Source organism: Talpa occidentalis, unplaced genomic scaffold (genome assembly GCF_014898055.3).
Source record: "Talpa occidentalis isolate TD23 unplaced genomic scaffold, MPIMG_talOcc4v2.1 talOcc4.9, whole genome shotgun sequence".
In the NCBI taxonomy this organism is placed as follows: Eukaryota; Metazoa; Chordata; class Mammalia; order Eulipotyphla; family Talpidae; genus Talpa; species Talpa occidentalis.
In genome coordinates this window covers 42,066,075-42,087,559 of record NW_023605305.1, presented here as the reverse complement: position 1 = coordinate 42,087,559, position 21,485 = coordinate 42,066,075, and the positions used below count along the sequence as shown (strand labels likewise).

The 21,485-nt window shown below is 39.5% G+C and overlaps 1 protein-coding gene across 10 annotated transcripts in view; it reads left to right on the top strand.

Annotated features, from left to right (window-relative positions):
* The first annotated feature begins 1,956 nt into the window (after positions 1–1,956).
* Positions 1,957–21,485, top strand: part of DNAI3 (dynein axonemal intermediate chain 3) — a 149,807-nt gene continuing 130,278 nt past the window's right edge. For 7 of the 10 annotated variants that reach the window (XM_054690865.1, XM_054690866.1, XM_054690867.1 and 4 more), the window contains exons 1-9: positions 1,957–2,196; positions 5,746–5,841; positions 6,280–6,318; positions 11,251–11,432; positions 12,007–12,111; positions 12,571–12,729; positions 13,757–13,956; positions 19,266–19,382; positions 21,011–21,201. In XM_054690865.1, the coding sequence (XP_054546840.1) occupies positions 5,760–5,841; positions 6,280–6,318; positions 11,251–11,432; positions 12,007–12,111; positions 12,571–12,729; positions 13,757–13,956; positions 19,266–19,382; positions 21,011–21,201 (1,075 nt within the window). In that variant the 5' untranslated portion in view covers positions 1,957–2,196; positions 5,746–5,759. Of the gene's footprint in view, positions 2,197–2,231; positions 2,668–2,744; positions 2,820–5,745; positions 5,842–6,279; positions 6,319–11,250; positions 11,433–12,006; positions 12,112–12,570; positions 12,730–13,756; positions 13,957–19,265; positions 19,383–21,010; positions 21,202–21,485 lie in introns of those variants that run through there. The other 3 variants (XM_054690864.1, XM_054690868.1, XM_054690869.1) reach the window with 3 other exon arrangements.

The window sequence follows — 21,485 nt, the reverse complement described above, 5'->3', positions numbered from 1 at the left end:
GTCTGTGCAGCAATGTGCCAGGGATTGTGGAAAACCACAGAATAAGCATGGCACAATTTCCTGGGGCTTCCTTGAGTTTATTCAATTGCATGTCAAATCTAGCTAATAATGATATAAAACAAGTTTTCCAGTTTCATTGAGATATAATTGATATATATGCTCATAGAAAGATTTCAGACACTTAAAAATGAAAATAGCATGAACACATTGTGGAACAGAATGCAAAAATTTTATGAGATTTTTTAATGAAATAAATCTTACTTGCAGAAGTCTATTTCAAATAATAACCACAGTGGTCAATCTATTACTAATCCATAACACCCCTACAATTTCAGGCTCCCCTGCTCTTACCGGCTTCAGTTGAGAAGCACTAGAGTAGAAGGTGGGTTTAGCCAGGCAGAGAGGCAGGAGGTTAGGAATACAACCTATTATCTTCCAGAATTCTGCTTATACAAGGTTTCATATGCTAGACTATGAATATCTAAGCAGGGTGATGGCAGCATTCAATCTCTTTTTTAGAATGCTGTTACAACTTGACAAATTAGAGAAGAGACAACAGATCAAGTCAAAAGACTTACTACCCTCTAGGTAAGAGATGGTGCCCACCTGTATAAGGCGGAGACATGAAGATGGCTCAAAAGAGATAGATTATTGGAGAGATCTTTAGGAAAAGAAAATAACAGGACTTAGTGCTATGTTGGCTGTGGAGTCAGGGATGACAGATTTCTAGCTTTGCAAACTGATAGACAGTGGTTTTTTAACTATGGTAGAAAATAAAGGAGGAAAAAAGTCTGTAAAGACAAAGAGCTGATTTGAAAGCTCTGCTAAGTTGTGATGACTATGGTTCAGCCATTAATTCATTTACTTATTCATTATTATTTTCATCTGGCAACTATTAAACACTAAACTAGAAATGTATTTGGAAATTTCCAGGAGGTAATGGAAATTCAGGTGTAGAGCTTAAGAGAAGTATAAGACTGAGAGTATAGAAATGGAAGTTCACTGCTGTTTTTGGAGGGATTCATGGAGAATAAAGGAATCAATATAATGCCACCAGGAGAAAACCGAGAAAAGAAGTCTAAGGACTGCGCCCCAGGAAAACAATTCTCTCAGTGTCAGTGTCAGCAAAAGAACCTGAGATAAGGTTGTCGGAAGGATAAATGCTCCTCCTACTTTTTAAAAAATGATTTATTTAGTAAAATTTACTTGCATTTTGCAGACACAAATTATTCAGAAATTGGAAAGAATCTATTTGACCTTCCTCCACATCATCTCATATAGGATCATTAAGTCTCTAACATGTTATGAATCTACAAGTCTCATCTCAATTAAATATTAAATAGGGTGTAAAAATTAATTTAGACAATTACAGCAGTCAATTGCACTGCTTTATTAAATGCTGCGGGCTTACAAATTGAGATGTTACAATTATTTTTAAAGTAAAGAAGGAAAACAGTGCTCATAGAAATTAAATTCACCGTATGAGTCCCACAGGACTCATAATCACAGATAAAATAAGCCTTGGAATTACTCTGAGATTTCATCTTTGTCCGCAGAGATTCATACTTTCGGTTTGGAAAATGAACACATTAGAAGTTCTAGGACATCTGATTGAACCCGAGTTTCTCTCTTTCACAGATGAATCTAGGGTAACTCCTGGCAGGGCCCCAGCTGCAACTCCCGTAAGGAGGGTGGCTGCCCCAAGGGGTTCAAGTCCTCAATCTTCACTTCACCCTTTGTTGCAAACGACCACACTCTAGACGAATTGTCTTTGAGTACCGTTACACTAGGTGTGGGGTTTGGACCGAGTCAGAGCTGGAGTCAGTATGGACCACTGCCTGCAACACACTTAAACTGCTTAAGTTGTCCCTTCCTAGCTGAAGACTGAGGACCTCACTCCGGTTCCTGTTGCATGACGTCAACGTCATGTCAACCAATCATAAGCCGGCACTGAAAGGGGCTGTTAGGGAGCTGACACTGTATGGTGAAGGCCCTTGTCAATCTCAGCAGAGCGGACGCCTCTTTTCTTAGTCTAAGCAACGGATGCGTCTTAGCAACCGCCTGCTGGGTTGCTGTTGTTCGAGCTCTTGAGACTTGTTTTTCAAGAGAATCTAACTCCCAACTCCAGCTTGTGAAGGAGCTTTCCTCCAGGGTATTGTAAAGAGGCTTCTACTCCCTTTGGGTTAGCAGTAACAGGTAAGGGAATCTCTGAACGGGAAAGGAGGGTTGGAAAAACAATTAAGTTCTTATTTTACTCTTTCAAGAGCGTCCCAAGCTCTCATTGTGTCAGCGATGTGCTGCATTCAATGACGATTACAAAAACGTACAAACCTATCCCTCCTGCTTTCAAATAACTTCCAGCCTCACCAGGAAGGCAAAAATAGCAACGAGAGAGCAGTTAACGACACTCTAAGAACTTTGAGGGAAGGCACCACATCTTATTCAGAGGTGGCATAGCCTCTGTGTCTGTCACGTTGCCTGCACATAGTAGGAGCTCAGCATATACTGAATGGATGGATGAACGAATATAAAAACAGCGTGATCCTGGTTACTCAAAGAAGATTAATGTGGGCTGAAGTAAAGTGGGCTGAGATGTCTTCAGCACCTTCAGAAAGGACTGTAATGAATAAACAGTGAAGGTGATGGGGGAACATTAACTCTCTGAAAGTAAGACCCTTGCCTTATTCCTGTAGTGATCTCCAGAACTTAATTGCTACTCAATAATTTCTGTTTCCTTTCCACAGTGTATGCTGAATAGTGAGTGAATTCATAACAATCTTCAGGCAGTTCTGAATTTGAGACCCTCTGCCATCGTAGAGGTCAGGCATAATTAAACACACTAAAGTGTAATTAGAAAGTGTTGGGTAGGGCCTCCCTGGTAGCGCAAGGGGTTAAGCACAGTACTGTGAAGGTATCTTCAGCCTCTGCAGCAAGAGTTCGATCCCCAGCCAGCCAGGGAGTTACCCACATGGCGCCGCAGACCTCTCCTGTCTCTCCTGCTGCCCCCTTCAGCACTGTGTTTCAGTCAGTCTGCTTGTTCTGTTCCCCACTCTGTCTCTGGTGAATCCTCTCACTCCCCACACCTCTGGCCTACACCCTGGTTAATTATTCATAAATAAATAAACCTTAAAAAAAAACAAAGAAAAAAAGTGTTAGGTAGAAGATTGTGTTCACCTAAGTGAGTAAGTTGGGAGTCTTTGGAGAGAGGGTTGTATTGGAGTTAAGCCTTGAAGAACAAGTAAGATTAATGCAAGCAGAGACAATGATATTGAGCAAGAGGGATGTGGAGGGAGGAGATTGCCCTGAGAGGGAAATAAGAAGGTACTCACTGTTTGGAGAATTAATAGAAGCCCATGAAATGCCAGTAGAACAGAAAGGGTAGGTGTGGCTAGGAAGACTGTGAAAGGTGTAAGAAGGTGGTGCTTACAAGTATGGCTCTATCCAGTTTTGCAAAGTCCAGTCTATAGACCACCAAGGCTGCCTCATGGTAATTTAAAAAAACACAGAGCCCCGACTTGCCCAGACTTTCAGAATCACAGTGGGTCCAGGAAAATTGGATAGCAAATGAACTGCTTTTCTACACTATGGAGAATGCCACTCTAGATAATAGAGACCCCCCCACCCCGCCATTACGTTCCTCAATATACAGGGAAGTGACTTGCTAATATCTGTAGTTTAGAAAGAGAAGCTCTGAAGACCTGCCCCATGAGTAACAGCTCTGGTTGGAATGGAGACAGTTAAATGTCCATGATCTAGTTGGAGAGTGGGGGTACGGAATCCATGGGTAGAAAAAAAATCTACTTGTTTATTTTTACAAACCACTGATTGAAATGTATGCTCTGTGCACTCTTCATAACCAAACAGTAGTGTTAGTAGGAACTGTGACCTTGGCACAAAAGAAATTATAATTTTTTTCATATAACAGGATATAATTTATATTTTTTATGCTACTCACTTCTTCAAAATTAAGGTAATAACTAGAACCACTGCTAGATGTTATTATTTGATATTCCTATCTTATAATTTGATTTGAATTGATCATAATTTTTAAAATATTTTTGATAACTATATTTTAATATTCTGTATCCCTTAGAATCCCATGATTTGAAAAATTTATTGAAATATTACATTGGTTTATAACATTATATAAGTTTCTGGTGTATGGCCTTAATTAATAAGCATTCATATATACTATGTTATGTTTGTCACTGAGATGACACTAGAAGTTTTGTTTTCATCAGTCACCATACAGTTTAATCCCATGTTTTAGTTTGATAACATGGGCTTTCCAGGATGCCAAAGGAGTTCATGGCACAAAATTGTTAGGAACTCCTGATATAGGGGAACATGTTGAAAGTGTGAACCAGAAGATGTTATGGGAGAGAAGAGTTTGGAAGTCAGGAGACATTTCAAAGGGAGAAGTGATAATACAGTATCTGCTTACATGAGTAAAATTTTGACTTATCTGTTTATGATTAATGCAAAAGCAGCACCTCCTAATTCTTGGAAACTGAGAACATACCTGGCAAAGAGAAATTAAGGATGCAGATGGAATTAAAGTTGCTAATCAGCTGATCTTAAAATAGAGAGAATATTTTGTATTATATGGGTGGGTCCATGTAAACACTATAAAAGAAGGAGGAAGAAAGGTGGAGAATATATTTTGTGAGAAAAACTTAACCTGCTATTGCAGGTATTGAAGAGGAAGGAAGAGTCCACCAATCAAGAAATACTGGTGGCCTCTAGAAACTGGAAAAGGCAAGGAAATAGATTCTCCTTAGAACTTCTAGAAAGGATGGGACACAGTCTTATTGACACCTTGATTTTAGCCTAGTCAGATCCCTGTCAGACTTTTGACTACAGAGCTACAAAGTAATACATTGGTAATGCTTAAAGGTACTTAGTTTATGGTAATATGTTACTGCAACAATAGAAAACGGTTGCAGCATGCATAAAAGTTATTCCACAGGTCCTTAGGCCAAAGTCTTTTGTACAAACTGGAAATCCATAAGCTAAGAAAGTTAATGGGGGAAAAGGAGGGGGGCGAGAAATCGTTAATTCAATATTTTTTAAGTGTGTGCACTGTGCTTTTTACAGAGGAAACAATAATAAGCAAGAAAACATCAACTCCCTCCTCCCAGAGTCAAATTGCTCAGCTCCAAAATTGAATTCCTGCTCTTTCCTTTCCAATATGGTCTTCTACGGGCTCTGCAGCCCAATAAACAGAAACCCTATGCTTGTGCTCAGTCTCTTACACCAAACTCATTGAAGTCTTCCTTTGATGCCTTCCTTTCTCTCAGATCCTACGTCCAACTAATCAGTAAATCCTATTGGCTCTGCTTACAAAATATTCCAGAATCCAATTACTTTTTCTATCCCACCAGATCTCACCTCCCTGATCTAAACTACCATCATCTCTCATGGATTATTGAAAGTCTCATTACAGGAAGGGTGGGGGTAGCACCAGTGTCCTCTCTCCTGCTTCCATGGCAAGGCCTGTGGCGGAAAACTTCAAGTGTCCTCTCCTTGTGTCTCTCCTGAATGGCCCCACAGAAATGGTTAAGATCTCACCAGTAAGATTCTGGTTGCAATAGGTCTTAGTCACAGGACACCTATTCTTTAAAGATATATGTTGACGTAGCCCAAGGAGAAACTGAGCAAAGTGTACCCTCGTGTGTACAAAATGATGTTTATTATATGAAACTGTAAACCATAATTTACTAACGATATTATCTTTTTGTGAAGCCTAAGTCAGAGCCATGGCTCCAAAATCTCCAAAAACCAAGCGTCCACGTGTGGCAAAAAAGTCAAAGCGCAAAAAAGAGAAATATACATTGCCTGGTAAGATTGTTTATTCATTAATGGGATTTTTTTTATCAAGTTAGTATTTGTATATATGTATACATATGTAATATGAAATAATATAAATATATTAGTAGCCAAAATGATTGTGGGTTTAAGTATCAAATAAACAACTATTTTTGCTGTCAGTAAGTCAAATATGTAGAATTCCAAATGTGGGGATTTATTTTTATTTTTGTTTCATTTCATTATAATATCAATTAAATGCCATATAATGAACGACCCTGCAAATATATCATTAAGAGATAATTCTGTGACAGGCAATTTTTTAGAGTCTACTGAATTATTCATGAAATGGCTTAAATCTTCATCATATATTTGTACATGAGTTTTGTGTTTTAAGGCTTAATAAAAGCTTGCAATAATAAGATCTATACTTGATTCCAAACATAAATTTGACATTTTATTATATTCCAGTTAATGAAGAACAAGAAGCTCTAAATATGGCAAACATGGGTAAGTAGAAATACAATTTAGAATTTATGTCCTCAGCTATATAATATTTTATGTGCAAAAGCCAGCAAGAATACTACAACTTGATGCTATTGGTCAAAATGTACATGGGGTAAAATTACATCATGTCAGTTAGAATATAAAATAAATTTAGGGAAGACTAAGAAGAATGGAAGAATCTTAAACTGAGAAAATTGACTTAGATCAAGGAGTTCTTAAAAATCCAACTCTGTATGATTAGTGAGAGGCCTTTCATAATTATAAAGTCTTATAAGTCTGCAAGTTATTTACTTTTTTGGAACAATTTTTTTCAGACTTTTCCCATGGGCAAAACTTATATGTATATCATGAAAGATACCACTATTTCAAGGAAGGAGGCTGATTCTTAACCAAATAAATTAGAGCTTTAAAAAGCAAACTATTTTTGTTACCATTTTTAGAAGTTAAATAATCATATACCAACAGAACTCTTTGTTTTTGTTTTTGATATTGAAACTTTCTTGTTAGAGTTGTCTTAGAAGATGCACTTCATGTTTAGAAACAGTGAGGGTGGAGGAAAAGATTTAAAAACCATAAGGCCCCTGTAAAGACTTTGATTTTTAATCATGTGGGATAGGAGCCATGGGCAGTGTTGAAGTGGAGCAGTGCTGCTAACTGACTTATGTTTTATAGGGTCACCCAGAGAAGCAGACACTGCTTAGTAAGTGTTGTCCCAGAAAGGAGATCTGTTTGAAGCAAAATATAAGTGTGTGTGTGTGTGTGTGTGTGTTATTAGGACTGCATCTTAGAGAACACATGCAGCCCTTGAGTTATGAGCCCCAGTTGGTTGAGATGGGAAGCACTTGTATAAACCAAAAGGATGGATTAATGCACACGCTTGTCTGCTCTATGCAAGTCAGGTTTGCCATGATTAAAGCAGTTCTGATTGGTGGAGAGGTCTGCTAGTGGTGATTGGTCACACTGCAATCCTGGGTGATTGTGGCTGGAGGAGGTGTGTGTGTCTGAGCACCTTCACTTTCCTCCAAACTCTTTTTTTAGCTACTCAAATGGCTAAACTGTTCCTGTTTCTCGTCAGAAGCTGTAGTAACAACCCAGGGAAGAGATATGAGGCTGATTTGGTCAGGGTAGCAGAGGGGCAGAGGTGGGGAGAAAGTGAGAGGAGGGTCCCCTAACAGAAGTAGCACAGGAGCAGGGGGGCCTGCCTGACAAATATATGTTGAATTAATGAATGTACCACACAAAAACTATGTGTTGAAAACAAGCAGAACCTTCTCTGCTATGTTCACACATTAGAAACTATTGCATAGTAAGGGACCCTGGTTTGAATCCCAGCTCTCCCATCTCCAACTCTCAGCAACTGACCTCCACCACATTACATAAACTATCCACCTCAGTTTCCTTAGCTAAAATAATGGTGACAATTCTAGTAACCACCTCAGAATGTCATTGTGAAGACTAAATGAATTAGTAACACACATAAGGTGCTTAGAGCAGTGCCTAGCACATAGTAAGTGCTCTATAAAAATTACTATAACTGACATGGCTGTCACTTACTTGCATTATTATTCATTCACCGCCCCAATCCAGTACCTGATCAACAGGTCTTGCCCTAGTAGCAGAGCACAAAGCACTGTGGTGATGGATGGTGGGTTCTATGGCAGTGGGAGAACTACAGGGGACTACACCTGAGGGGAGAAATCAAATACTGTACAAAAATGAATAGAGGGGTAAGAAAATAAATAAATTTAATAATTTTTTTTAAAAAAACAACAAGTAGGCCTTTTTCTAGCTGCAATGAGCAATCAGTAATAACTGCGGGTAACTGATAGCCAATAGACCTAACTTCCAGAAGCTTCAGGATGCCCCGTAGGCTTCCTCCTCTGGCCCAACATTTTCTCATCCTCCTGGAGCAACCAGCATTCCATTCTGCTCGGGACTCAGCTGAGTCCATAGCTGTCTCGTTGCTGATTACTACACCCTCATTATTGACCCAGGGTGCTGACTTCAGTGAGGCTCAGTTAGTCTCAAAGCCTAACTGGTAGCCAGACATCCTTTGGGGTGCCAGGAGCACTAGGCCTTGCTGTGTTGACTTTGTTGGGGTAGGAATGAAGGCACTAGAGTGAGGGAGGATTGTGTGGTCTATTAGCTATAGGTTATCCTCAGTTATTACTGATTGTTCATTGCAGTTAGAAAAAGTCTTACTTGTGTTTTTAATTTTTTTTTAAAGATTTATTTATTTATGCATGCAAAAACTGGGATGTAAGCCAGAGGTGCGGGGAGGGGGTGGGGTGAGAGGATTCACCAGAGACAGAGTAGGAAGCAGAACAGGCAGATCTACTGAAATACACTGGTGAGATAGGAAGTGAGACAGGAGAGGTCTGCTGCGCCATGTGGGTTAGCTCCCTGGCCAGGGATTGAACTTGTGCTGCAGTAGCTGGCAATAGCTTGATATCTCTGTTCATTTTTGTACGGTATTTGATGTCTCCCCTAAGGTGTTCTTCCACCACCATAGCACCCACCATCCATCACCATAGACCTTTGTGCTATTCCCTCCCTTGTTTTGACCCCCACCCTCCGCTGTATGCCTCAGATCGACAAATTACTTTTACTAACTTCTAAATAAAGGAATTTTGATCCTGTATAAAGTTTTCTTGAAAAACTTCAGTTGGTGTGGAATGAACATATCTGTGAAAAATAAAGCTAATAGAATTTGAAGTGTGTTTTGTGGGGCAGGTGCCACAAACACCATCTCGGGCACTGTCTTTCCAGTTTCTCGCATGGCAGCCCACTTTCCGGCTTTCTGGGCTCTGTAAATATCTCTGTTCTGAAGAACTGCTCGGCCTCTTCAGCCCTAGCTCGGCATGAGTCTGACAGCTCCACCTAGTGGTGTTCAAAGGCAAAACAGCAGAACATTTACTCTGCATTTCACACTATACAAATTCTCCTGAACAGTGTGTTTTGGAGGATTACTTGTATGTGAATCAAATCAACACTTATTTTTTAAGCCTCTCCTATGTACTAGGTGTTGGGGTTGGTATTTTTAGAGAAATATAAACGAGCAGTTTGTCCTATGGATGACTTGTATTCCAAATATTTATTATGCCAACTGATTGCAATTTGGAATATATTTTTACATATATGTGTATATTCAATAAAATCCTCAAAATTACCTGTATTATCATCCCACTAGGGTCAAAGGTAAATGTTTTTATGGGAAAATAAACTCGAAATTCCAACTTCAGAGACCACATCTTTCCACCCCCTTTGCTGGTACACCTGTTGAACATCAGGAGGGAGGGTGTCAGGGCATCTAGGAGTGTAGGGATAGAGAAGGTGGGGGTAGGCTCTGTGACCCTGGGAGCTTGGATTTGGGGAAGGAAGCTCTGCGGGGTAATCATAGTAGTGAGATTGGAGGTGTGGGAGCCGATGTTGACAAGATTTAAAAAATGAGACGAAAGCTAAGACAGGGCTGGTTGGAGGCATAACGATATCCTGTCATTTATGTTCCTGTCCCAGGGTTTGCTGCTGCTACAGACTGTATCCATGTTTGGCCTGAAGTGGGGGGTAAGGGACATGAAAAACAGCAACAGAAGCCTCTTGACCTTGCCTCCCTCTTCTTCTGAGGGCAATCCAGGGACAGGGGAACCAGTAGAGGGAAAAGTGATCCCCTACCCCCACTTCCTTCCCTACTTCCAAGGGTTTGCTAATACAACCTAATTGGGAAGTTAGTAGCTTTAAAAATGTGGAGAGTTGAGTAACAAGCTTGACTGTGAAAAGGAGCCCCAGGGAACAGAGATAACCATATAGGATCAAGGTTCCCATATAGGATCATGGGAGACCATGGAGAAAATCAGCATGGTGAAGAAAAATAGCACTGAGTGAGGGAAAGGTGAGGAGAAGGGGAAAGTTGATGGGTCCTCAATGGCTGACGAGGGTGGAGAGAGGCAGGCAGGCCTCCAGAGTGGAGGGAAGGGCAGAAAAGCCATGCCAGGGCTGATCAGCTGGTGGGCATGTCTGAAGGACTCAACAGGATTCTGTGCTGTACAAGCACAGGATTTTCTCTGAAATAGGAAACCAGATCTCCTAGTAAGGGAGAGGTGAGCGTGTAATGAAAGCAATAAAGTTTTGACAGAGCCTAAATGGTGATCATACCTTTAGACCAAAAATTTCATTTTTAAAAGCTATCTTAAGAAAATAATGTGGGGCCTCCCCTGGTGGCGCAGTGGTTGAGCGCTGGGCTGCGAGGCTGCCTGCAGCCTCTGCAGCAGCCTCTGCAGCCCCGGTTCATTCCCCAGCCGCCGGCAAGGGTCCCACCAAAAAAAAAAAAAAAAAAAAAAAAAGGTCATGAAGAAAATAATGTGAAATACGATAAATATTTACGAAGTAGATATTTATTAGTAGAATCATTTCTAATCATTGGAAACAAATGAGAAAAAATGTAATGCTTACCAACAACAGAACCATTGAAATTATGCTTCTGAGTTACATTAAGATGTGCTAAATGTTCTTGTGTTTATTTCATACAAAAGGCAAGAGCATTTTTAAATGTGTTAAAAGAAAATTATTGAATGTCATAGTAAAATAGCTGTGACATAATGGTAAGTATGAAAGGCAGGATTTAGAAATTCACATAAGAGCCTGTATACAGAGTGGCAGGGAGGAAACAGAGCAAAACTATTAATAGAGCAGCTCTCTGGAGAGGTAGTAGTATGGATAACTACTATTTTTTCTTTTTTTTCCTGATTGTTTTAATGATGGATATTCTTACTTTAAAAATAAGAACAGTGACTTAAGTTTTTCAAAATTTTAACTGAGACAATGATCAACAGCGAACTTAAAAATATTTAAATTATTAAAGCAAACAATTGCACATTTCCTATTGCTAATAATGTAAGTGGTTCCATTTAATGTCCAAATCCACTTCGGCTTCCCCAGGTCATCCGGAAATTTATCCTTTAGTGTTAACTACCATGACCCAGGAACTATTTAAATGCCGAATAGATCAAGATGTCACAGAGGAAAAACCTTATAAACTCATCAGAAAAGAAGCTATTCTTGAGGACTTTCGAAACAGAGCTGCAGTGTCTGATTTCTACCCAGTCAAAAAAATTGTCCAGGTAGTACAACACGCCTCTTATGCTTCAGTCCTACCCAAAAAAATTCCGGATACAAAGTAACAAAGCCAGAGAGGGAGAGATTGCTGAGTTCAATCTGGCATTCCCCCTTGCTAGGGCCTGTACCAGCTTGTCCATGCCTTCTTGGGGATCCTGCCTGACCATTCTCTGCAAAAAGCAGTCCTGTCAATGATGGATCTAATTCACAGCCAGAAAAGCTCATCCTTGCCCAATTTTGACTAAAATAACAATCTGCCCTTATTTTCCTATATTGTTTAATTCATAATTTTGGACCTGCTTTGGATCCAAACATACTACTGAACACAACACCAAATATAAGGAATGCTGTTTTCCTGTTACAAATAAAATTGCATGGCAAATTTCCCTGGAACCATGTGTTTTACGAGTTTTTTAAGTTAATAAAATAATTTGGCCATCTGGGATTACTAGCCATAGATTAGCACTATGCTTATCTTGTATGATTGATTGATTATAGGAATCACACTTTTGTGTCAATGGCTGAATAAACTCAATGACTATTGAACACTGACTTTCTCTTTTGATTCTATTCTTGTAGGACTATCCTGGTGATGAGCTTCTGATTGTTTATGACATAGACTTCAAATATGGACTTAACTTTTATCTTATTGGAACTGAAGAGGGCAAGGAAAACTATTTAAATGTAAGCACACCCAAGCCCTTGCAATTTGTTGATTATCAAAAGGAAGCAGCACCCCCAGGGGAGACCCAAGCATGGTTATGATTATTCCTGCTCAGCCCTGTCTCCAGGGGATTGACTTCCAGTTCTGGCACCCAGAACAGGGGAGCAGTGAATGTGGGGTGAATTAAATCAACCCTCCCAGGGTAGCAAAATACCCTACTTATTTTCCCTTCATTGACCCAGTGAGAGTGGAAACAGCAAATCTAGAACTCAGCAGCTCCTCATTCCATACCTCTGGTTCCCCTTTTGCCATTCTTCCTTTTATTTTTAGCTTAGTTTCTCCCTCATGATGGAAAAGGAAAAAAAATAACAACGTGTTTAATGAATGTATGTAAAGGTAAAATCTATTGTAAAATAGACACAGGGGGCTGTAACCTAAATTTGGTCATATATTTTAGAATGCTATTTATTCTACTCTAGCCACCAGAAGTGCCAGAAGAACAGGATGAACTTAAAGAATTTAAAGAGCATCTTCCTGAGGACATGTATATTTACAAGCCACCTGTCTCTAAACCATGGGTTTCTTTGGGCAGTGAAAAAGAAATTGAGGAAGAATCGGTGAAAGAACCTACAAAGCAGGTCAGGGGCTTGAATCTGATTTCTGTTTATTACCTCACTGTAGCTAAATAACACTTAGACCTGAGGGGTCTGTAAGGTGTGCTATATGCTATGGGGATAAGGCTTTTCTTTTTATAGCATCGTCTCAGGTGTAATAGGTTGAATTGTGTACCCCCCCAAAAACATATGTCAAAACCCTAAATAGGGTCATTACAGAATGTAATTAGTTCAAGTGAGGTTATATTGAAACTGGGGCTAGGGGAGGGCCCAAACCCCATATACTGGGGTCCTTATAAGACACCTGACACAAAGACCCAGGGGGACACCATCTGAAGGAGGAGGCAGTAGTTGCAGTGCTGTATCAACAGTAGGGAACACTAAGGAATCCTGACTCTTCCCAGAAGCAGGAGAGAGGCAACAGTTTCTCCCTCAGAGCCCTCAGAAGGAACCAACTCTCCAACATCCTGGTCTCAGACTTCTGCCTCCACAAATGCAAGCAAATCAATTCCTATTTTAAGCCACCTCATCTGGGGTACTTGGTTACAGCAACCCTAGGAAACATACACAGTGGTGATGTTCTCAGCATAGCCCCCGAGACGAAGTTTTGTGTGAGAATAGTTTATTATGAAACTGTCCCATAAGAGACTGGGAAAAGCAGGAAGGGGTGTAGTGTAAGTCCTGCATGGGTGTGATCTCAAGCAAAAGTCTGGCAGAGGGATGGATGATTTCAGCCTGAAACCCCTAGGGGAACTCTGGAGGGTAAATTGCACCCAGAGTGGTTCCCAAACAGTAGCAAAGGAGATGGACTTACGTATATTTCCTACTGGACCATTGCCGGTTAACATAGAAGCTGCCAGTCATGTCCTGTTCTTTGTACCCAGGGAGAAAGTGTCCTCTGTGGAACGTCAGCTGGTGGTGGCACACGATCGGAGGGCTTGACAGAGAGTATGGAAAGGAACCCAAGGGGATCAGAGCACCATCCTTGCCTACCACATGGCTGTTTTTCACTAGCGACTTGTGTTAACTCTACTGCTTGCATGTGTTGCAGATTACATACATGATTTCTCGAAAGCGAGAGGAATTTGGTAGAAAGATTAAGTTCAGTGATCTGAATGCTTCCAGTGTAAAAGATGTCTATATTGAATGCACATCCTATCCAGACAAAAATTTTACCATTAAGCAACTTGAGAAAGATGTTGGCATGCAAGTAGTCCCCAATGTCAATGACACAAGTACTCAGACAAGATGGTAAGCATGGATTTATGTACTTTCAAAGCCAATTACAATAAAATCTAGCAGTGTCCATTATTATTTTGAGAGATCTTCATAATAAATAGAAATGGTTGACAATGATGTCATAGATCACCAGAGACTAATTATGTTCCATAATGCATTTTAAAATATTAATAGAAAAATAGATACAGTTATGTAAGACTGTAAAGTCTATGAAGTGGGAAAACGAGTGATGCTATTAATAATTACAGTGGTGCTTTCACAGGGAGGCCCTGGTTATTCTTTCCTGGGTATTATCAGTGCCTCCTAATTGGTCTATTCGACCACCAAGTGATTGTTCTCACACATCAAATCAGATTGTGTTATATTACTGCCCAAATCTCTTCTTTGGCTCCCTGACACACCCAGAGCCCTTAGGATGGCATATAAGTTTCCCCCTCCTCCATGAGGACCTTCTGTCTCCCTCCTCCCTGTGTGACCCTATCCCCAAACAAGCCCTCTGTGCTCTAATCCTCTGCCCCACTTCCAGTTCCCAGAATACCTGCTTTTCTGCATATTCCTGCCGTTGCCCACATTGTTTCTTGCATAAAATGCCCTTCACTGTAGTACCCCCACATCTGTGATCTCCTCGAAGCACCAGGTTGAGTTGATCACTCCCAGTTCTAAGACCCCACCAGAGCTTAGAGGTGTCTTTATGATGGGCCTGATGAGCCATATTGTACTCATCTGCTTACCTGTATGTCTTAGATCCAGAGGCTCTTGCGGTTATAAACCATAATATTTCATATAGCAATTCTTTAAAATTTATCCAGTGAATGAACGGATATGAAATGGATTGTGGAGGGAATGCTCTGGGCCCTTGAGTTAGGCTTGCATACTGTATAAATGTGAAGATATATTTAGCTAAGCCAGGCATTTTTTTTAGATTAAAAGATTCCTTCTTATTTTGAAACACTTCTAAATTTATAGATGGTAGACCATGATGTTGAATATGATTTGGAGATACAGAGAAAGGAAAAACAGCCCCAAATTTAAAAACTATCTCAACAACTCAAGGGGGTGGGAAGGAGAGCATTTGCCTGGGACCACGAGGAGACCAGTCTGGGGAGAATGGAGGGAATAGCAGAGGCAGACAGAAAAGTAGGTGGTCCTACCAGGGACCAGGATAAGAAATGGGTGAGACACCAGGGAGGCAGATGAACAGACAGGCCTGAACAAAAGGTAGTGAAGAGAAAGACAACTGATGCTCAAGTCTTGGTAGAGAGTTAGGATAGCAGAGACCCAGAAATACCAAGAAGAAAGGACAAGACAGGAAGGAGAGAAGTTATGTGTCATTACCAAAGAAACCTGAGATTTTTTTTTTTATTTTTATTTTTTTTTTAGCCTTTATTTTTACTTTATTTATTTTTTTTAATATTAAATTTTATTTTTATATTCCCCCATACAATTGCAAACACCCCATTCTGACCCCAATCCTTCCCCTCCCGCCCCCCACCCCCCATAGAGTGTCTCTGGTTCATAGTTTTTTGTTGATTTTGATTTTCACTTTCTTATATTCATTTTCCTGGTCCCTTATTTAAGTTTTCTAGATTCCTGCTATGAGTGAGACCATCCGGTATTTTTCTTTTTCTTTTTGGCTTATTTCGCTGAGCATGATCCCTTCCAGCGCTATCCATGTTGCTGCAAATTGCATGTGTTTATCTTTTTTGAATGCTGAGTAATATTCCATGGTGTATATGCACCACATCTTCTTGATCCAGTCATCTATTTTTGGGCATTTGGGTTGTTTCCAAAGCTTAGCTATGGGTAAACAGTGCTGCTATAAACATAGGGGTGCAGGTGCTCTTTGGAATTGATGTTTCTGTGTCCTTTGGGTAAATACCTAGGAGTGGAATTGCTGGATCATATGGAAGCTCTATGTTTAGTAGGTCCAGAAATCTCCACACAGCTCTCCATAGTGGTTGGACCAGTTTGCACTCCCACCAACAGTGCAGAAGAGTTCCTTTTTCTCCACATCCTCGCCAACATTTGTTGTTGCTAGTTTTTTTAATATGTGCCATTCTCACTGGTGTGAGATGGTATCTCATGGTAGTTTTGATTTGCATTTCCCTGATTACAAGTGATGTTGAACATTTTTTCATATGTCTGTTGGCCATTTGCATTTCCTCTTCAGAGAAGTTTCTTTTTAGCTCTTCTGCCCATTTTTTGACTGGATTATTTTCTTTGTTGTTGCTGAGTCTCATCAGCTCTTTGTAGATTTTTGTGATCAGTCCTTTATCATTAGTGTTGGGTGCAAAAATGTTCTCCCAGTTGGTGGGGTTTCTCTTTGTTTTTGTTATTGTCTCTTTTGCTGTGCAGAAGCTCTTTAATTTGATGTAGTCCCAGCTGTTTATCTTTGCCTTCACTATCACTGCTTTGGGTGATGTGTCTGTAAAGATGTCTTTGATGTGCAAATCCCGTAGTGTTTCGCCTATATTTCCTTCTATGTATTTTATGGTTTCAGGTCTTAAGTCTAGTTCTTTAATCCATTTTGAGTTGATTTTTGTGTATGGTGTGAGGTAGTGGTCAAGCTTCATTCTTTTGCATGTAGCGACCCAGTTTTCCCAGCACCATTTATTGAACAAACTTTCTTTGCTCCAATGCATAGTCTTTGCTCCTTTGTCAAAGATTAGTTGACCATAAATCTGTGGGTTTATTTCTGGATTTTCTATTCGATTCCATTGGTCTGTATGTCTGTTCTTGTTCCAATACCATGCAGTTTTGATGATTATGGCTTTGTAGTATAGTTTGAAGTCTGGGAGTGTGATGCCTCCATTCCCTTCTTTCTTTTTCAGGAGAGCTTTGGCAATTCGGGGTTTTTTGTGATTCCATATGAATTTCATCAATAATTGTTCTATTTCTTTGAAGAATGACATTGAAATTTTGATTGGAATAGCATTGAATCTGTATATTGCTTTTGGTAGGATGGCCATTTTAATAATGTTTATTCTTCCAATCCATGAGCAGGGGATGTCTTTCCATTTCTTTGTGTCTTCTTCTATTTCTTTTAACAGTGTTTTATAGTTTTCTTTGTATAGGTCCTTTACCTCTTTTGTTAGATTTATTCCCAAATATTTGATTTTTTTTTGTTTCGATAATAAAAGGGGTGGTTTTTTTGATTTGTTCTTCTTCAGATTTATTGTTTGTGTATAGGAAGGCTACTGACTTTTGCGTGTTGATTTTGTATCCTGACACTTTACTGAATTGATTGATGAGTTGAATTAGTTTTTCTGTGGAGATTTTGGGGTTCTCTATGTATATTATCATATCATCTGCAAATAGTGATAGTTTGACTTCTTCTTTTCCTATTTGGATTCCTTGGATGTCTTTCTCTTGTCTTATTGCTCTGTCTAGGACTTCCAGTATTATATTGAAAAGCAGTGGTGAGAGTGGACATCCTTGTCTTGTTCCAGATCTTAATGGAATTGCTTTCAGCTTTTCACCATTGAGAATGATACTGGCTGTTGGCTTGTCATAGATGGCCTTTATGATGTTGAGGTACATTCCTTGTATCCCAAGAATTTCAAGGGCTTTTATCATGAATGGGTGTTGCACTTTGTCGAAAGCTTTCTCAGCATCTATTGATATTATCATATGGTTTTTATATTTCTTTTTGTTGATGTGTTGGATAACGTTGATTGATTTTCGGATGTTAAACCATCCTTGTGCCCCTGGAATGAATCCAACTTGGTCGTGGTGAATTATCTTATGGATACATTGTTGGATTCTGATAGCTAAAATTTTATTGAGGATTTTTGCATCAGTGTTCATTAGGGAGATTGGCCTATAGTTTTCCTTTTTTGTGTTGTCCTTATTCGGTTTTGGTATTAGTGTAATATTGGCTTCATAGAACGTGTTTGGTATTGTCCCTTCCTTCTCAATTTTTTGGAAGAGTTTGTGAAGGATAGGCACTAATTCGTCTCTGAATGTTTGGTAGAATTCATTTGTAAATCCATCAGGTCCTGGGCTTTTGTTTTTGGGGAGGTATTTGATTACCATTTCAATTTCGCTGCTTGTAATTGGTCTGTTTAGGTGTTCTATTTCTTCTTTATCTAGCTTTGGGTGATTGTAGAGTTGTAGGAATTTGTCCATCTCCTCTAGATTGTTGAACTTGTTTCCATATAACTGTTCATAGTAGTTACTGATTATTCTTTTGATTTCTGCTGTGTCCGTTGTGATTTCTCCTCTTTCATTGATGATCCTGTGTATTTGTGCTTTCTCCCTTTTTTCCTTTGTGAGCCTGGCTAGCAGTTTGTCTATTTTATTTATTTTTTCAAAGAACCAGCTCTTGGTTTCATTGATCTTTTGGATTGTTTTTTTAGTTTCAATTTCATTTATTTCTGCTTTGGTTTTTATTATTTCTTTTCTTCTACTGGTTTTGGGGTTTTTTTGTTGTTCTTTTTCTAGATCTTTGAGCTTCGAGATTAGGTTGAGAAACCTGAGATTTTGAGACAAATATCTAAACCAAGCAAGCCAGAGACTTTTTTCGTTACTGTCAGGATACAAACAAGTGACAGATGAATCAACCAGGGCAGACAGAGGAGGTAGATTAGGAAAGTACAATGAACTTCCAATTATAGGACCCCTGAGTCTGGGAATTTAGATTTTGTAGGCTCTCAGTGAATACTGACTGATAATAACTGGCAGCTGTTTCTTTATATATGAAGTGAATAAATGAAAAATGAGGCAGGTCTTGACCCACAAGATGAAATAAAGATCTGAATCAAAAGGAACTCAAATGGTTCAAATCTAGGTGACTAGAACAATATTGGTACTCCTTACTGAGATGAGGAAATTAGGAAGGTAGCTAGTCTCAGATGGGGAAAATGGGATATATGATTATGATGGAAGAAGTAAAAAAATAAAAATTAAAAATGAGGTTCAAAGAGTAGTGGCAGTGAAAGCAAATGTTTACAGAGTTCTTACCACATACCAGGAATTCTTAGAAGCACTTTAAGAGGAAACAAATGAAAACTCAAAGTTTGAAAGCTCAAAGTTTAAAACATAAATTAAATCTGAAGTAATAGTGAATAGATTTTCTGAGAAATAACAAAGCCACATTTAAAAACTAAGAGGGATTCTTCCTGATGTTGCTTCTTTGATGAAACCACCAGGTGCATAGAATTTTTTATTTAATCATACCTGGAGGATAGTAATGGGGAATAGAAATCAAAAGGCAGAATAATATCCTAATACTGTCACAGAGACAAACCTCTGACCTGTCATTTCCTAATTTTGCTTGTCTTTGAACTCATTTTTGGTTAAATTTTCTTCTAATATATTAGGACATACCCCAAAAATGCAGCTACCCAATATTATGCAAGAGAATTTTCAGAAGAGGAAAAAGAGACACTCGGACAATCAAAGTCTTTGATTGATTTTCTTAATAATGTGACCACAAGGTAAAAATTTTATATTAAATTTAAAAATAAAACGTAAGTATGAGACTCATGAGCTTTAACTCAGACAGCAGTTTTTCCAGCCTCCAAGTCATCACTCATAGGAAACTCGTGGTAGAGTGCCATGAAACTAAGAAACAGGAAACCAGAGAAAAGGTACTGTCTTCATTTTCCCATGTGAATTACTTTCCCACTGAGGCAGAGGGGCAAGAATCTAGAAGCCAAAGCAACCTCTCTTGGAAATTCCTTTTGCATTCTCACTGAAACAGAAAGAAGTAAGATTTTGAAAATGCTAGTCAGTGCTTCTGTGTAAAACTTGATTTAAATCTTGAAGTTCCAGGATATAAACATGACCTGTACAGGATTATCCATACTTTAATGAGCATATGAACTTCCTGGGGACAGCTCTCAAAGGCCTTGAGTGTGAGTCGAGATTTCACACCTGAGCATGTAAAGGGACAATAAATGTTACAATGACTTTTAAGATAGAGTCTGTTAGATCTGCTCTAAATTGTTAAGGGATTAGCCTAGCACTCAGAGTCTTATTTCTTAAAAAATCAATATTAGCACTTTTAGCTAATTCCTCATTTTAGGGACTGTCTCATGCATTGCAAAAGGTTTCCAAATAGAGTTAAACACATCCATACCTTCGGCCACTGTGTCAACTAATACCAACACACACACACACACACATTTCTAAACTTAAAATCTCTATACTCCAAATCTTCCCTTGAGAATCTCTTATTTGTTGTTTTGAACTATATATATTTGTTATATTTATAATCCTACATATATATTGGTATAATAATATAGGTGATAATTTGGTACTGCATATGACTAAGAAAATTGCCTTTTCTGTCAGTTTGGGGTTTTCATGGAGCAAGTAAGCTCAAGTTCAAAGCAGAGGTTATGGAGGATCACACTGAAAAAAAGAAAGGGGAGCAGAATCAGACAGAAAGAGCTTCAGGGCCTTCCTGGTAGCATAGGGGTTAAATCTCAGCACTATCACCACAATGGCCTGAGTTCGATCCCTGACCAGAGAGCTAACTCATATATGGCGCAGCAGACCTCTCCTGTCTCACCTGCTGCTCCCCTCAGCAGTGTATTTCAGTAGATCTGCCTGTTCTGCTCCCCGCTCTGTCTCTGGTGAATCCTCTCACTCCCTTGCAGCTTTGGTCTACATCCCAGTTCTTCAATACAAAAATAATTTTTTTTTTAAAAAAGAGCTTCAAAATCTCAGCCAACCCACAGGGAGCTCCAGAGCAGAGATGCCCTTTGGAAGAGTCCTGAATGATGCAGGACAGGCCAAGCCCTGGTGTCCCCTCAGCATCAGTGCTCAGTCACTAGCCTGGGGAGACTCTGCCCTGTCTTGGAAACCCAGGTAGATGGGGTAGGTGCCAGAGGTTGTCTGCTAACAGCATCCTGGCCTCAAGACAGCAAGTTCTTTGAAGCTCTGAGTAGCATAACACTGTGAATATTTTTTTCTGTTAAATCATTTATTTCACATAGGTTAATCATTAGTTAGCAAATTAATTGGGAATTTTTTTTTCTTTTGGTATATGCTAAATGGGAGGAGCTGCTGAAAGATATAATCCTTGAATACTAAAAACCAGTGTTTTTCAAAAAAATAGTGTTGAAATAGCTCTGCAGCAAAATGAAATCATGAACACATTTATTGACGACTGGAAAAACCTGGCAGAAGAAGAAGGCACCTTTGGGGACAAGACCGACACCCACCTGAAAGAATACCAGTCCTTTACCGACCTTCATAACCTGACGGAGAAAATGATCACCTGCGTCTCCTGGCACCCAGTTATTTATGGTGAGCCCCGGCTAGCTATGGGGACAGAAATGACTGGGCTTCCCTTTCGTGGTAGCTTTGAAATGGTCTGTTGCTTTCATATGTCAGATTCCAAACCAGCTCAATTTCATTAATACAACTTCCACTTGCTGAGTGCCAGGCCCCTGCCCAGTGTATTCTGCACCTTCTCTCAGTCTTGGGACCTCCCACCAACTCCGTGGAACACGGACTGTGATGTCCACATTCATGTCCATGTTACAAGGACCAAAACTCAACTCAGGGAAGTGGCAGGCTGAGGTCACCAG